At 35.9% G+C, this 18,014-nt stretch overlaps 1 protein-coding gene across 20 annotated transcripts in view; it reads right to left on the bottom strand.

Annotated features, from left to right (window-relative positions):
• The window catches only part of SLC25A26 (solute carrier family 25 member 26), a 162,793-nt gene that overhangs the window by 99,940 nt on the left and 44,839 nt on the right, over positions 1–18,014 (bottom strand). Inside the window, exon 6 of one of the 20 annotated variants that reach the window (XM_074032656.1) lies at positions 10,199–10,255. The exons of the other annotated variants lie outside the window; for them this stretch is intronic. Coding sequence (XP_073888757.1) covers positions 10,244–10,255 — 12 coding nt within the window. The 3' untranslated portion in view covers positions 10,199–10,243. Of the gene's footprint in view, positions 1–10,198; positions 10,256–18,014 lie in introns of those variants that run through there. 20 annotated transcript variants of the gene reach the window in all.

Raw genomic sequence — 18,014 nt, 5'->3', positions numbered from 1 at the left:
ACCCATGAAGAGGAGTTTGCAGTGAGCTGAGATCATGCCACTACACTCCAGCCTGGGTGAAAGAGCAAGCAAGACCCTGTCTCAAAAACAAAAAACAAAACAAAACAAAAAAAACACCAAGTTTGGTAAGAGTGTTCAGACTAAGAAAATAAACGCAAAATTTCATGATGGGATATGCCAGCTCTGTAAAGAAGTTCCTGAATGGCATGCATTAATAAACTATAATAAACACAAACCATTATCAAAACCTAAAAAAATGTGTTAAATGTTTATAAATGTCAGTGGAGGATTCTTATCACATAATGTGTAGACTATGTGCCTATGAATGTGAAGTCTGCACAAAATGTAGAAATGAAGAAGTCACTATTATTCTGTTTAATAAAGAACCAGAAAAAAAACAAAAATTACGGAAAATAATCTAAGTTCTAACCACCGAAGACGCTGCAGAAAAAGTTAAAGTGATGATTTAGATTTTGATATTGATTTAGATGACAAAGTAGAGTGAATTAATATCAACATATTACAAGTCAATTTGAGAATGTGAAATTCTGACCAACTTCTGACTTCCAATTTTCACAAAAAATACTGTGAAATCATGAGAAAATTTGAAAAAAGCTATTGAAAAGAGGCAAAATTTATACATGAACAATATAAATCATGTATGATATTTCAACAAGTATAAGATTTTCATCCATTGTGTTTTTGGATATGTTTTTTTGAGACAGGGTCTCGCTGTTACTCAGGGCTCCAACTCCTGGGCTCAAGTTTTTCTTATAACAATTTTTTAAGTTGCATATGTTAGAATATCTGCCAAAATGAGTATGAGGGTATCATACTGCAGTTCATGGGGATTATTTAAAAGAATCTATTACCTAGTATTACCAAACTAAACAAGATTCAGAATTGATGGCTGTGTAAGAACTACCTTAGTAAAAGTAAGATGACATTATATTGGTAGCCTCAAAAATTGGTCCTCAGTAAGTGCCTTTGATAAATTTATGTCAAGTAAACGACTCACATAGCAAAAATCCCCTTACTCACTTCACTTGTTACAAAGCAAATGCAGGTTTAAAAAAAAAAATGTTTAACAAGTGTATAGCAATCTTTCTTTGAAAGCATTTTCATATACCTCATTACATTGTTTTTACCTTTTTTCTCCTGTGAAATATGTATATCAAAAATGCATAGAATTCATATGGATAGTTTAATAGATAATTATAAAGGAAAGTTCACACATTTACCCAGGTAAAGAAATGACCAGCACCAAAAGACCCTTGCTAGGCTCTTCCTCAGCAAAAGTTCATCCTTCTTCCCAGAGTTGGTACTGTTCTTAATTGTAGTATTTTCTTACCATTTTACTACCCGTGTTTATACTCCAAAACTACATAAATTAGCTTTATCTGATTTTTAACCCTTTCCTATCTTTTTATGTTGAAAAATCTCCAACCTACAAAATGGTAACAAAATAGTTCAATGAATTTTTGCATATTCTTCACCCAAATTCTCAATTAACTTTTAACCATGTTTTCTTGGTATCTCAATAGATGGATATATATTTGCTGCACCATTTGAAAATGTGGCAAGCCCTGCTTCTGAGTTCTGTATGGACACTTACACTATATATTACTTTGCATCTCTTTTTTGTTATGAAGTTTGTTGAGACTAATCCATGTTGTTGCAAGAGCTGCAGTTTGTTCTTTTCACACTGCTGTGTATTATTCCATGCACTTCCATATCATAGTTTATTTTTCTTATATTAATATTTATCTCAAATTTTTCCTATTATAAACAATACTGATATGAACACTGTTGCATGTGTCTCTTGGTACACATGTGCATTTCTGTTAGGTATATATATACCTGCCAGTGGCGGAGAAAATCAGCTTTTATGGATCTTCAGTTTTACTTTATCATATGAAACTATGTTTTCAGGACTTTTATTCCCTTTCTGATAGCAGATTAGAGTTCCAGCACTCAGCAGTTTTTCTAACATTGCTCTGTTGCCCATACTGGAGTATGGTGGCATAATCTAAGCTCACTGCAGACTCTACTTCCTGGGCTCAAGAGATTCTCCCACCTCAGCCTCTCAAGTAGCTGGGACTATGGGTGTGCACCACCACAGGCAGCAATTTTTTTTTTTTTTTTTTTTGTAGAAACATGGTTTCACTATGTTGCCCAGGCTAGTCTCAAACTCCTGGGCTCAAGTGATCCTCTCACCTCGGCCTCCCAAAGTGCTGGGATAACAGGCATGAGCCATCATGCCCAGCCTATACTGAAATATTTAAGTGTGTAATATCAATTTACTTTAAAATATTTTAGCATAAAAAAGTGAAGACACAGATAACATTTCAGTGGCATCAGAAAATATTACCTGGAATAAATCAAAAAATACTCAATAACAGTCAACAAATTTATAAAGTATTTTCAAAACATTAAAGAAAATGGAGATTAAAGTAAATGGAGATACCATGTTCAAGACATAGAGGTCTCAATATTCTAAACTTTCAATCTTATAGAAAGTTTCTCTCCCATAAATATGTGTGGTTCTTTTTTTGCAAATAAATTTATATTCTGGACTATTTAACTTCTGTGATTAAAGAGTCAACTAAGGTTAAAACAATAATAAATAAATAAAACCATTATGGGGTATCGTTACACACCTACTAAAATGACTAAAATAAAAATCCTGACAGTATGAAGTGCTAACCATATACTGCTGGTGGGAATGTAAAATTGTACAGTCACTGTAGAAAAGAGTTTGGGCCAGGCGCAGTGGCTCATACCTATAACACCAGCACTTTGGGATGCCGAGGTACGCAGACTGCTTAAGCCCAGGAGTTTGAGAACAGCCTGGACAACATGGTGAAAACCCATCTCTACAAAAAAATACAAAAATTAGCCAGGTGTGGTGGTACATGCCTGTAGTCCCAGCTTCTCAGGATGCTGAGGTAGGAGGATCACTTGAGCCCGGGAGATAGAGGTTGCAGTGAGTCAAGACTGCACCACTGCGCTCAGCCTGGGTAACACAGTGAGACCCTGTCTCAAGAAAAAAAGAAAAGAGTTCACGGTTTCTAATAAAGCTAAATATACACTCAACATACAGCCCAGCAAATCCATTCCTGAGTTTCTACCCTGGAAAAATGAAAATGATGTTCACACAAAAACTTGTACATGACTATTAATAGCAATTCTCTTCATAATGACCCCAAAAGAACTCATATGTCCTTCAACAGATCAAAGGATAAACCATAATTTTTGTATTCCACTATACGTCCTAACAATGGAATACCACCCTGCAATAAAAAGAAACTATTGATACATGCAATGATCGGGATGAATCTCAAAGGCATTATGCTGAGTGACAGAAGGCAACCTGAAAAGGCTGTATATTCTGTAATGCCATTTAAATGACATTCTCAAAAATAAAAAACTATAGTGATGGAGAACAGATCAGTAAAGTTGCCAGCAGTAAGAAGCAGGGAAATGAGTATGACTACAAAGAGTAGCACAATGGAGTTTGGGATGATGGAAATGTTTTGTATCTTGATTGTGATTATGGTTATACAAATCTATACATACACTGAATTCACAGCACTGTACACGGGAAAGACCTTTACAGTATAATTTTTTAAATAAATCATAATTCTGTGTTCTTGCCTGATGTAAATATATGAAATGGGAAAGATGACATAATTTCATTTTTTTCTGTCCAATAAAAGAGCCTAGATGCAATGATACTCCTATAGCTTCTAAACACCATTCCCCACCAAAAGGAATCAAGGCCCCCTTGGGGAAGGGCTGACTACAGGACTGGGGCAGGGAGAGTACAAGGTAAGACTAAGATACCTTGCTACACCAGCAAGGAGGTTCTCAAAGACTAATGGGGGCTGGGCACGGTGGCTCATGCCTGTAATTCCAGCACTTTGGGAGGCCAAGGTGGGCAGATCACTTGAGGTCAGGAGTTTGAGACCAGCGTGGCCAACTTGGTGAAACTCCATCTCTATTAAAAATGCAAAATTTGTTGGGTGTGGTGGTGCGCACCTGTAATCCCAGATACTCAGGAAGCTGAGGCAGGAAAATCACTTGAACCTGGGAGGCAGAGGTTGCAGTGAGCCAAGATCAAGCCACTGTACTGCAGCCTGGGCAACAGAATGAGACTCTATCTCAAAAAAAGACTAATGGGGAAATGTCACATGAACACAGAAGTAGGCTGAAGAGGCTCCCACTGGCCAAATTTGGGACAATTTAAGGATCAAAAGAATAATAATAATAATGGTAATAGACTATGATTCCCAAACAGAAAAGAATCCATGACTATGGTAGTGATTGCACATACTTATGAATACACTAAAATCCCTTGAACTGTCACTTTAAATGAGTAAACTGTCTGGTACATGAATTGTATCTCAATTAGGCTATGTTTTAAAATCCATGAGTCCATGGGGATTTTTTTAAAAGGATCTGGAGGGCAAGGGAGGAAACTCTTCCCTACAGAAGAATGCCAGCTAACAAATTCATAGAAAAATGATAGTATTAGGAAAATCATTACTTTGCAATCACCAATGTAATAAATGCTTAAGACAAGAAGTATCCACAGATGTTAAAACCATTAGGTGAAAGATTATTGGGGAACAGGATAATCATGTGTCCTCAAAATATTACCCCATAGATTGCTGCTTAACATCAAAGGATAATTGAACCTTTAGTGTATAAAAAACTAGAAAACAACATAATCAAACAATTAAACTCACCAAGTATAAGACTTTTTGTGCCTCCTGGTACAATTCAATGAGAAACACGCAAAAATACTTATCCATGTAAAAACAAAAACAAAAACAAAAACAAAACAATTACCCTGAGTCTAATAATAGGCAACTCAGATAATCCAGATTATGGGACCGTTTACAGGACAAATATCTTGGACTCCACAAAAGTCAACGACATGGAGGAAATAAAAAAGGTTGGGGACCCTGACAACCAAATGCAAGGTATGATCCTTTACAGCATCCTGAGGAGAGAAAGAAGTTATAAGGCTTTTATCACTGGGACAACAGGGAAATTGACCACATATTAGATAATATTAGTTAGTTAATATTAAATTTCTTGGGTGTGATAATGGCATTGTAGTTATGAGAAGTTATGACTCCATTCTTAGGAGACATGCTGAAATACTGAATAAGTATCAGATTGTCTGCTACTTACTTAAAATATTTCAGAAAAAAAAAAGATAAAAAAAAGGGGCAGAGCAGACAAAGCAAAATGTTAATTGGTGAATCTTGGGGAAAAAAATACATGTTTTACCATTTCTGTAAATTGTAATTTTTCAAAATAAAAAGGTGGAGAGGCAGGAAAAAAGAAAAATGTGGTGTTACTACTTTCAAACTTCCTCACTCATACCTCAAACAGTAGAAAGGAAATACATACATTGTTACGAGAAGAGCTTTAAGAGTTCAAAGAATTCAGAGCCCAATTCTGCCTTCCACTAACAGTGTTTCTTGCTTTACATAGATCAAGTTACACCACCAAGGGTCAGTTTTCTCACTGATATTAAACAGAGAAACGTCTGTTAGCATATAAAATGGTTTACAAGGTAGATGAACATTAGAGATTGAGTGGGAATCAGGACAAGGTATTAAAGAGGTACGTACTTTCCAACTATTCAGTTGGCAATAATGATTGAGAATTATTGTGAGGATTAAATGAAAAAACTATATATGAAAAGTACCTAGTCTGGCATATGGCAGATGCTGGATAAATTCAACGTACTTTCTCCTTCAAATACAGAAAAATAATGTGGTAAGAACTTACCAGTTACCAAGAGGCAACTGTATACCAAACCTTTGGTGTTTTCACTCCATCAAAACTTAATGATTGAGATTAAGGTTAAGATTGAGATTAAGATTGTTCTCACTACTTTTTCAAACTCATATTAAATGTCTATAAGGATGAGACAACCTTGGCAAACAATTGTGTGAACCAAAAGATAAACCAGCCGAGAGTCTAATTATCACAAGATCTTTGTTAGTCAACATGAAACACAACATAGATGACTGTGAACACAGATACTATTGGTATCTTCTACCAGGCAAATGACATGTTTGTCATTTACCCTATGAAAGATAATAAATTTTGTCCCGAAGTGATTTTTAACTTAGTCATCATTCCATTCTCTAAAACAGAAGTATGGAAAAATTCACTGATAATAGGAAAGACTTAAAATACGTGGATCAAGACATAGGCAAGCTTTATCAGAAACTTGGTAATCCATTTGTAAGACTACCACAGATCAATTTAACCACTTATTTCCAAAACATAATTAGGATACACACTAAACTAATAAGATCAAAATGCTTTTCTAAGAATCATAACATTAACATAATTCCTTCCTACTATTGAAAAAAAAAATCAATGAAACACATTTGAGGCCAAAGAATCATTAGAATGGTTATCATCGGCTGTCTTTAATGAGAGATTTGTAAAATAATAGACACTAGAGAAAGATAATTACTTGACCTCCCCCCAAAAAATCAGGATCAAATAAAAGCCTTCAAACAAATGAACTATATTCTTATATTTATCATATCTTAAAGCATTTTCATTCGATGAGGACACTATAGCACCAGGTGTAAGCTTAACAGAGGCAGAGCTGTCGGCAAAACCTAGGCTGCCTGACCACAAAGCCCTAGTCTGAACCACTATGCTCTGCAGCCTTCAGGAAACAGCAAATCTGACCCAAGAAGGCCATGAATAGAAGCCCAGACACAGTGAATTATAACACAGGATTAGAAAAGGAGAATGAAGGATTCCAAGATTCCCAGGGGAAAAGGGGACTCAGGACAAAAGACAGTATGTTTTCAAAGTTGTTATATTTAAAAATAATGCAAATAATGCCTTTTTCACATAGAAAAGGCAATTAGAAACTCCAAGAAAAAAAGATAAGCTCAAGTCCCAAATGTTGTAAATTAAATTGTAGCAACTGATAGAGTGCAAGAAAAGAAGGTCTATTTGATTCTGATGCTGATACCATCTCTCAGGGGGTAAGTCCCACACACACACAAAAATACAGCCTTAGCACACTACGTGGTCTGATCATTCATGAAGTCTTCTCAATAATACAAACACTAGTTCACCAGTACTCTACTTTTGGAATCAATACAGAAAAAGTATGAAAGAAGTGACTGAGGGTAAAAGACAGGATGAAATTGTCAACCCTCTCGACAATGTATAATGAAAGTATAGCTGAGAGAAGTCTTTCCAGAAAGTGAAATTTGCAGGTTAAGGAGGACAAGGTGGCAAAAAGAAAGCAACAGCCTCATCATGTCAAGAGAAAATTGTAAGATGTTGAAAGTTTGTAGGATAAGGAATAAACAAATATATGACTTAAAGTTTCTAAATTGACCAGAGGAATGAAATTTATAACTGTAATGCTAGAATGAAACAGGGTTGAGGAGGAAAATAATGTGAGCTTAATCACATCTTCCATCCCAAAGACTCAACAGACTTTATTTATTGACAAAATTTAAAACAGACATTTAAATATATTATCTGAAAGTACTGATGAAATAGGAACTAAAAATAAAAGTTAAAATTAATTTAAAAAAAAAAAAAAAGGGGCTACCTCTAGAGAGTGGAACCAGAATGGAGAGGGATGGGCAGGAGACTTGTTTTTCAACCTAAATCTTTCTACATTATTTGGGTTGTTACTAATTGCACATATTATTTTGATACAAGTTAACAATAAAAGAAATTAAATTTTAAATTTAACTTATTATTTTAGAAGATGACTTTAAAATTATGTATTTCATACAATGTCCAAATCTGGCATTTTAGTTTTTTGGTTTTTTAAAACAAACTTTCATAAAAGTTGCATAAATAGTAGAGTTCACATATACACTGACTTCTCTAATGTTAATAACTTAACCAGAGCACCCTTACCAAAACCAGCTACCAATTTTGCTGCAATGCTAACAGCTAAATTACAGATTTTGAATGTTACCAGTTTTTCCCAAAATCTTTTCTGTTCCAGGATCAAATCTAGGATTCTACACCGCACTTACTTGTTTTGTCTCCTTAGTCTCCTCTTATTTGTGACAGTTCTTTCATCTTTCTTTATCATGACTTTGACAATTCTGTAAAATGTCTCTCAATTTGGGTTTGTTTGATGTTTTCTCATGAACACATTGAGATTATGCATCTTTGGCAAGAAGACCAAAGGAGTTACATTGTGTCCTTGGTGCATTATATTAGGGATGTATGATGTTAATATAATCTTATTACTGGTGATGTTAATCTTTATCACTTGGATAAAATAGCGACTGCCAGTCTTTCCAAATGTAAAATTACTATTTTCCCCTTTGTAAGTGATAAATAGCTTTGGGGAAATACTTCTAAACTATGATACTCATTTTTTAAAATAACTGACAAATAAAGATTATATATATTAAAGTGAGCAATATGATGATTTGATACACATTGTGTAATGATTACCACAATCCAATTAATTAACACATCCATCACTTTTCACACTGTACCTTAAATACTTGTTGATCCTATAACTGATAATTTGTACCCTTTGACCAACATCTCCCCATTTACCCACTCCCTAACCCCAGGGAACCATGGTTCTACTCTCTGCTTCTATGAATTTGACTTTCTTAGTTTACACATATAATACAGTATTTGTCTTTCTGTTATGACATTCATTTTTATACATTATATTTACAGTTATCTTTTAGAGATGCATAGTGACATATTTCTGGATGAAATCACAATGTCTGGTATTTGCTTCAACATCATGCAGACGTGTGGGAAGTAGGCTTTGGTACAGATGGAACAACATGGCTCAAGAGCTGGTAATTGATGAGACTACAGGTATTCATTTTACTAATCTTTTTTGTGTGTCTTTAAATTTTTCCATGGTAAAAGTTTTAAAAAATTAGAACCCAAATAAATACAACTCCATGCACATATGTATCAAAAGATAACACAAATTTACCCATTCAGGTATCTTGATCAGAAAACACTATTATGCTTAAATTTTCATTTTCTAATTTGAATCTTTTTTTCCCCCCCCAAACAGTGCCAGGAAGCAACTCCCAAGTTCATGCTGAGGTTTTTGCCAACAACATTTAAAACACAGGCATTGTGCGCCCTCTAGTGTGATCTTCTGTAACATGAGTTGCACTGAGAAGTTCAGTAACAAAAAGCAGAGTATATTCAAAAAGGGGAAAAAAAAATCCTCTTCTCACAAAAATTTCTGCTTCTCCACTAGTCAATAAATTATCTGCTAGTTACTTGGCTATGTACCAAAACCACTTCAAGTCCAAAGATTATCAACGTTTTTCCACCTACTCTACTGTTTCTCAGAACATATCATGCAGCTCAGGGAACAAAAAAGGACAGAAGACTACAATCAGTCAAAACATTTTTAAGCACCCTTCATAAAGGCCAGATGAAAAAGGATGAGGAAATCAATATTAATGGCTAATTTAGAAGCCTCTCATTGTGTTCTGCCCATATAAACGGTTCCATTTCTATGCTTTAGAATCCTCTAACACTGAGAAATTGTGCTCCACTTCTCACTCAAGTCAAGATTTGGTTCACGTCTTGCAGATCTCCCATCACGTTATTTTCTTAGGATTTATTGAAAAATTCTATCAGTGAATTTATCTGTAAGACACAAACAGGAGGCAAAGTGTAACGAGAATCACAGGCTTTGGAATTATGCAGACTTGACCTCCAATTCCAGTCCTGCCACCTCCTAGTTGTATTACTTAATTTTTCTAAGCCTCCATTTATGATCTGTACAAATAGGCTAATGTCTTACAGTTTAAGGATTAGGAAAATATATGTAAACGATCATAATTAGTATTCAAATTGTAACTATTTTCATTATGTGATCCCAAAGTAATCTGCAGCCAAGCAGTCGAACCCACAGATAAACATTTTAATTTCCTTTGAATGATTCCAATCACTATTTTTGAATTACGCTATCTAAAAAACTAGATTTGATTTTTCAAATTTAGTTTTAATTTAGTTTTCTTACATATATAAGAAATTTAGTTTTCTTACATATATAGTTTCTTAATACTCCATATAAGATGGTGTTTATTCAGACAATAAGACAGTATACAGTAATGAGAACATCAAGGGTAATTGCTGACCCACACGGTATTCACCAGAGACAATTTGCACACACCTGATGAAGGATCTTCTTCATAAGTTGTTTTATTATTTTCACGTATCATTTCAAAACCTGTTTTGAATATACGAAACAGTTACAGGAGTAACTATAACTAGAAATGACAAAATTAAAATAAGAGCTATCTGTGGACAGCAGTAAATACGATAAGAAAAGAAAATCTCAATGGAAGTACGGAGAGTTTATCTGGTAGAAAACCATTAGCTTGTATAGGAATTAAGTGAGAACTCCACAATTCTTGCTAAATGTATCTGCAGATCTTAAATATCTAAGTACTTAAAACTGGTCTGCTTTTGAGAAGCAAGTATGATTAAGTCATCGGTTTGTTAAATATTTTCTGAGTGTGCTATGTGCCAGACACTCTTCTACGTGTTGGATTAAGAGTAGGAAACAAAGTGGGAGGCATCTGCCCTCCTGATGCATACATTCTAGTGGAGGGAAGACAGCAGTAATTAATTTCTGAACAAGAAATGAAGGTAATTTCAAACATCGGTGCATGAAAAGGTAACAGGTGAGTGATCGGGTAACAGGTGAATGATCTATTTTAGCTGGAGTGATCACAGGAGGTCCCTCAGAGAAGAGGCACGTGAACTAACATCTAGATAAGGGAAAATCATGCAAACATGTGATAATATGCACTTATAAGCCACAGTTCTTCACGAACACTTCCATCAACACAGATTCCTTACACTTGCTTATTTCCTCTAATTAATTTATTTTTAATATCATGTACACTTCCAGTTTCCCCAAACTCCTGGCACTAACACCTATCTAAAGGCTTAAAGACTACAGATATAAATATGATTATTCATTTTAAATATGTTTTTTCCTCCCCAGAAAAATGTATCTGTTAATAAAATGTAAAATACACAGCTCACCATAAAGGTTAAGTTCATGGATTCTGGAGTCCTCTGATCTCTTCCTTACCGGTAGGAGACCCTGGGCCAACCACAAACTTACCAAGCTTTAGTGTCTGTCAAGTAGGGATCGTGTTTTGGGCTACTGTGAGGATTATGTGAAATAATGTATGTAAAGAACTTAGCACAGTGACTGGAACATTCTAAGTACTTGGTAAATGTAAACATTTATTTCCATTTAAAATGACACACATTTTTGAGGTGTTTACATATGAATATATCAATATAAGAGGGATTCTGAGATTTTAACTTTAAAATCAAAACTATATATAAAAGCAAATAACTCAGAAGTAAATTCATGTCTTCAAAATAATTTCAGTGAGATCACCAAATGATTTTTAAAGATGAGTTTCTATACTGGTGCCCAAAAGAACAAAGGCAGCAGAAAAAAAAAATGAACAGACATTTCCATTTACAAAGGAGAATGACCAAAAACAAGTACTCATGGATGCCCACATGTGGGGCTGAAGCTACAGACGTATGAAATGGTCTTCTCTCTGAAGAGATGAAACTTTAGCTGGAAGGGTTTGAAGGGACAGAATATGGCAGATCCTGTGGGGTGACTCAGTAACGGTAGTCACACTGCCCCCAGTCCACCCTTTGCCTCACTTCATCTACTACACTGAAAAGCTCATACTCAACTTCCCAATCCCCACGCAACTCAGAAAGGCCCTGATATACCGTCTGCCCCAGGAAAGTTTTTGTTTTCGAGATAAACAAAAGGACAGATAAAGTTAGTACTGCCTCATGCCCTTCCCCTTCTTCATGTCTGGAATGGAACTATGATGCCTGAAAGTAGAGCAGACATTTTGTGACCATGAGTCAATTAGCCAGAGCATTAAAGTTAGCCAGGCAAAATGAAAAAGCTGGATTCTCCTTGCCCTCATCTAATCAGTACACCAGCCTTAGAATAATCATCTTCAGATTTGTTAGAAAAGGAAAAAACAGAAAACTTCTTTGGTGAAACTACTGCAGTCAAATTTTCTGTTATTTGCAGCCTAAATGCAATCCAAATGGACTTACGAAGATGAAGAAAGAGGATATTTCACATGGGATGAAAACCACAAAGGAACAACAACAAAGAGCTACTTCTCAACACTATGGTTTATGATCACAACGTTTAAATAAAGAATTAAGAGATAATTTCCACCTGTATCCAATAGCTTCCAATGTGTTTACAGTGAAGCATCATATTATTGCATTTACATTCCACACACCATATACACAGGAACTGGTGCCCCTTTAGGACAACATGGCCAACATGCAACAATGGAAATATGCAGCATTTTCAAGTCACTTCACAGCATAAATGAAATTTGTCCAAGGAAGGAAAAAAGTAAATAGCAGCTGGTTTCACGTAAACAAAACATGAGAAACTATGCACTGAATGGCTAGACTAATACTTCCACATTAAGATAATTTTACTCAATTGTTCTTCCTAAAAATGTTTGCTTATTTAAGAGATGATGAAACACTAGAGGCTAAAGCCCAGGTTTGAGGAGTAATGATTTTAGGTTCTTGAATTAAAGAATGAATCAAATGAACCTGCACTCATTCTTCATAGAACATCTCTCCAGTAAAGTTACAATAATGTAAATGCAATTAAGTGACTCATTTTATAAACCTCTATGATAAAAGAGGAAATTTCATTTTCATTTGTTTAATATTTCCATCAAAAAGAATGTCTCATTACACATTTACTGAAAGCCTGAATAATAAAACAATGGACAAATTCCAAGAGCAAACAGGGACTTTTTTCTTTTCCCATGAAGCTAGCATTATGGAATTTTAACAGATGTTGTATTTGGTCATAGTTAATAAAATGAATTATGTAGGATTAACATAAGGTTCAATATGTTTGCATTGGATTTTAACTGAAAAACAATTTCACATTAGAAGTTTGGAAAGATTTTGAAACACTTTTTTTCCTTTTTAGTAGAAGTGCTAAGATGAAGAAAATAAATGAATAATTATAGCACTTACTGCTTTTCCAATAAAATCAGACTTATAAAAACTACTTTTTCAAGGTTTAAGAAGACTGGAATCTTAGAAAAGTGTATACCCTTTGGTATTTCATCACCCGTCTCATGCAAAGATCATAGTAATGTAGCATATCAAAAGCCTGATTCACTACTCTACATAACTCCAAGCCCTCTTAGAGCTCCCTCACCTTTCTGAAATGATCATGATGTCAGGCAGCTTCTGAACAAAACTAAGTCAAACTTAAAGCAGTGAAGAACAACAAGTATTCACTGAGTGCTCACTGTGTAGAAGTTTTATCCTAGAGTCTGTGCACCCTACAAGGAGGTAAACACCCAGTGGCTGTTTTCAAGAGGACTAATATGCTATCTGGAAAGATAAGCCACAACCCAATTCTAAGGACAAACTGAAAGAGAACGAGGTAAATCAAAGAAAACAATTTCACACAAACATACACAGAGACAGATACACAGCACTGATACAAGGAGGGGGAAAACTCTCCCTTATGAGATAGGACTGGTTTTTTTCCTCTTTTACAATCATGATAAGCAGGAAATAGTACATAGAGCCTTAAGGACGGTAAAGATGCAACAGAAGTTCTGGTGATAGTTGGTTGGTAACATTTTTCAGTGGAAAACATCCAAGTGGTGCAATCTCCATAAGAATAAGTCAAAAATAACAATCATGGAATTTTCCCAATACACTTTCATTAGGAATCTTGATCAGCTCAATCATCAATTAGGGTAACTTTACTTCATTATACCAGTATGCTGTTTTTCCTACAGAAGTAGCCAGTGAATATAAAATCAACTGCAGGTTGCAATTTGTTACAATTATAGAGATGCCTCTCAATAAGACATTTGAATACAACGCTTTCATTATAGCTGGAAAGCTTTACAAGCAGTAACAATTGTCTGGCCTCTCATTCAAACACAGCAATTGTTAGTCATCAACAAGTCTGAAAGCAGACAGATCAAGGTTGCATCCCCGTTGAAGAACCTAACAACCTAAAGGCAGGTTTAATTTCCAAATCTCCTAGCAGGCTATACTGCTATCACAGCCGCCTTCTAGAACTGCTGTAAAGGTACAAAGGTATCAATGAGAACAGTCTATGCAAAGTTCCTAGCACAAATGGGCAAACCTGGACTCAGATTAGTAAACTTGTCAGGAGCAGATGGCTGGTAAGGGACAGAGCTGCATTCCACTTAGGTGTTTTATCAGTCCATTCTCACAATGCTATAAAGATACTACCTGAGACTGAGTAATTTATAAAGGAAAGAGGTTTGCCTCACAGTTTGCATGGCTGAGGAGCCTCAGGCAACTTACAATCATGGCAGAAGGCAAAGGGGAAGCAAGGCACGTCTTACATGGCAGCAGGAGAGAAACAGTACTAAGGGGGAACTGCCAAACACTTTTAAAACCATCAGCTCTTGTGAGAACTCTCTCACTATCATCAGAAGAGTATGAGGGAAACCGCTCATCCAACCACCTTCCATCAGGTCCCTCCCCTGCCACGTGGGGATTACAATTCAAGATGAGATTTAGGTGGGGACACAGAGCCAAACCATATCAGGTGTCCTTCACTGTTAATGCTCTTTCAGTTACCAGAGTACTAATCCTCCTAGTTAACATTTCCTGAGCACATACTATGTGACAGGCACTATAGAAAGCACTTACCCTGGATCCCCTCATTTAATTCTCACAAGAATATGGGGAAGTTTCAAATCATCAGTTCACAGGAAAGTAAATAAGACTGTTCTCAGATATATGTTACTATGTCCACTCTTACTTGTAATTAAAATTAGAACTACAATGACATCATTTTTTTTATCTTTAAGACTGCTAGTCCATAGATGAGGCAGGGGAAAACAGAAAGCTCCTACGTTGTTGGCAAGTGTCAAATGGTACTTCCCTAAAGGGCAATTTGGCATTATCTACCAAAATTACAAATGCCCATACCTTTCATGAAGTAATTCTACTTTTGGTATATAACCTGCAAACATTCAACCATGTATAACGTGACACAGGAACAGTATCACTCACCGCAGCATGTCTGTAATGTCCACCAATAGGGAAATGTTAAATAAACTATGGTTTGTTTACACAATGGACTACTATGCAATCATTATAAAAGACAGTGCTCTTTGTGAAGTGATATAAATCATCTCCAAAATAAAGTAGGTTAGAAAGCAGCAAAAAAAAAAAATACAGAAGATCTAGGATAGAGTGGCTCTGGAAAAACACTAAGGAGACTTATGTAACATGAGTGTTTGGAGGAAGGCACTGAGCAGGCAGACAGCAGAACCGGGAAGGAGACTTTGGAGGACAGTCCTTGAAGCTTGATTCCTGAAGGTTCCCGTTTCCAGCCACTGGATTTAGGGGAATCCCTGCTGCTTAGCATGGATATTAAGGGAAAACAAGTCTGAAAAGCTGCTATATCCACTTTTGAGTAAACTAGTAAGAGTGATGATTTTTGCACCTAAAGACTGGGGGCTTCAATGAACTTACTGAACAGATTGAATTACTTGTTTGGCGTGCCTGACTGCCTGCAGCAAAACTAGGGTGGGGAGAATAACCCTCACCTATCTCAAAACTCTTCAGGAGCATCTACCAAAAAGAAGCCAGGAGTTATTTGTTATTAAAATGGCTACATCTTGCCATTGGGACAGCTCCAACCAGCTTCTAACCTTCAGGTTTCTGCAGACAGGAGTCAGACACCAGCAATTTATCCTCCAGACTCCAGGGGACACATGCTGGGCTCTTTTAAGGGCGTTTCCCAAATTCTCCACTCCAATCCCTGGCAAACAGCTGAGAGCAAGAGGTTCAACTTCTCCCCCAGGCAAATACCCCACTTTGTGCTCTCTTGAAGGCCCTCACTTGGCTTGCACTCTCTATGGTTATGAAAACCCCAATTCTGCTTCAACAAGCAAGCCACACACATGTACTTTCACACCCTTGTGGTTCTGCTCTTGCTGTTCTGCCTATATCCTTAACTACTTCTAACTGCCACTCCTTCAACAATTAAGTCATTTTATGCTAATTGAGCACCACTCAAGCATTGCTCCTTCTGTAACCCCAGCTGCATCTTGTATATACTTATCATTACAGTGCTTATGACACTGCACTGTAAAGTGTCTACTTCCCTCTTTGTTTCCCTGCCAGAAAGTGAATCCTTCAGGCAGAAGTGCTCCTTGTAGTGCCCCAAGACCCAGTAGGCACTCCAAAAAGGACTGCTGAGTGAAATTTGTGGACAAAAAACATTTGCTAAGTTTAACTGATTCCCACTTCTTTTGAAACAATTTGCTTTACTCTGCTTTCTTCCTCTATAAAAAGTCCTTCTAATTTACGTCCAAGAGTATGAGGCTGCTCTCCATAAAATTTTCAGGCCAACTGCATCTGAAATCATGCTGGTTAGGAAAGCAGCTATGATTTTGCTCCCCACTTTCATCTTACTGCAGTAATAACACTGCACCAGCATGCTTGAGCACATTTAATTTGGCAAAGATCATGAGAAAAATGAACACTGAAAGGATGAGGTAAACAGTGTAATCTGCTGACCTTGCTTAGACTCCATCTAAAATTCACAGCAACTAAAATAATTTCAGAGAATGTAAGGGATAAGCATGCAATCCCCACAAACATCAAATGCAGGGGGAAAAAAAAGTGTGACAACATTCACACAATCTAAAGAACACAGAATCTATCTTATAATGCATGGACTCAAACTTCAATCTCATTCTAATGGGCAACTGCTAGGGAGATAAAACTAGTTTAAGGAAAAAATTGCATACAGAATAAACATATACGTTTCCAGGTGATTCTCACTAAGGTTTTTATGTATTTTCTTATTGAAACAACAAACACGCTCTTGGCAAAAAGATTTTATATTGGTGCCAGAATAAAGTAAGAACCTAATGCAAAAAAATTCTGCTTAAAGCAGATGTTATCACTTCTTATTTTTCTCATTTTGAGAAGCAGCTATGTTTCATTCGGCAATAATTCTTCTCTCATTCTATCAGAGAATCTGTACAAAAGCAACACCTCAACTAAAATCAAGTCTGAAGGATCTTTTATAAATACGCATAATGCAGAAGACCTCAATTAAATTTCCAACAAAACGCTGCCATTTTGAGTAAACAAAGTCATCTCAGTAAGGTCACACTACTTTCAAGGATTGCAGGCTAGAAATTAATTACTAGCATGACATACGTCAAAACAAATTTTTTAAAGAACAGAACACAGCTGCAACCATGTGTTTATCTGTTTGTATGCAAAACCAGTATTCTCCAGCATGTAAATATATTCATTTATTCAGTATCTCTCAGAAAAATTAAAAAAGCTTATTGCCTCGCTCTTTCCTGCACCCAGGTGAAATCTGAGTAAGTAACACGTTTAGAAAGTAACTAAGTACAGAGTGTATATACAGTATGGGTGCTATTTCTCAAAGGCACAAGTCATCGCCACAGAATTAACTAATTTTGAAACATTAAGTTTGCCTTAAAAATAAGTTCTTCAAAGATCTACACCAAGTAGATTGTGAACCTGTGAAAACCAAAGCTTTAAGTCACATGTAACAGTGTTGGTATGTCATAAAGAAGACTGCACTCTCTAATTAAAAACAAAAAACTACCTGAGAATAACATGAGGGATTTCAATGAACTTCAGTATTCGGTCAAATACGGCAATATTTAACTATTATGTTTCAGTATCCCAGAACCTCCAAATAGAAAACGCAGACACAGAGCAGACGTATGCAGGTTCTCACTTATATTTTCTCTAACAGAAAATTGTGTCCCAAACCAGACTTCTCTTATATCTCATCTATCTGAAAACGAACTTTTGAACTTCAAGATAGTCTCTTCTATGTGAAGCAAAGATTATAACACACTTCTTTTTTTTCTTTTTTTTCTTTTTGG

The sequence above is a fragment of the Macaca fascicularis genome, chromosome 2 (genome assembly GCF_037993035.2).
Source record: "Macaca fascicularis isolate 582-1 chromosome 2, T2T-MFA8v1.1".
In the NCBI taxonomy this organism is placed as follows: domain Eukaryota; kingdom Metazoa; phylum Chordata; class Mammalia; order Primates; family Cercopithecidae; genus Macaca; species Macaca fascicularis.
The sequence above is the reverse complement of the archived record's forward strand: the minus strand, read 5'-3'. Positions and strand labels throughout refer to the sequence as shown.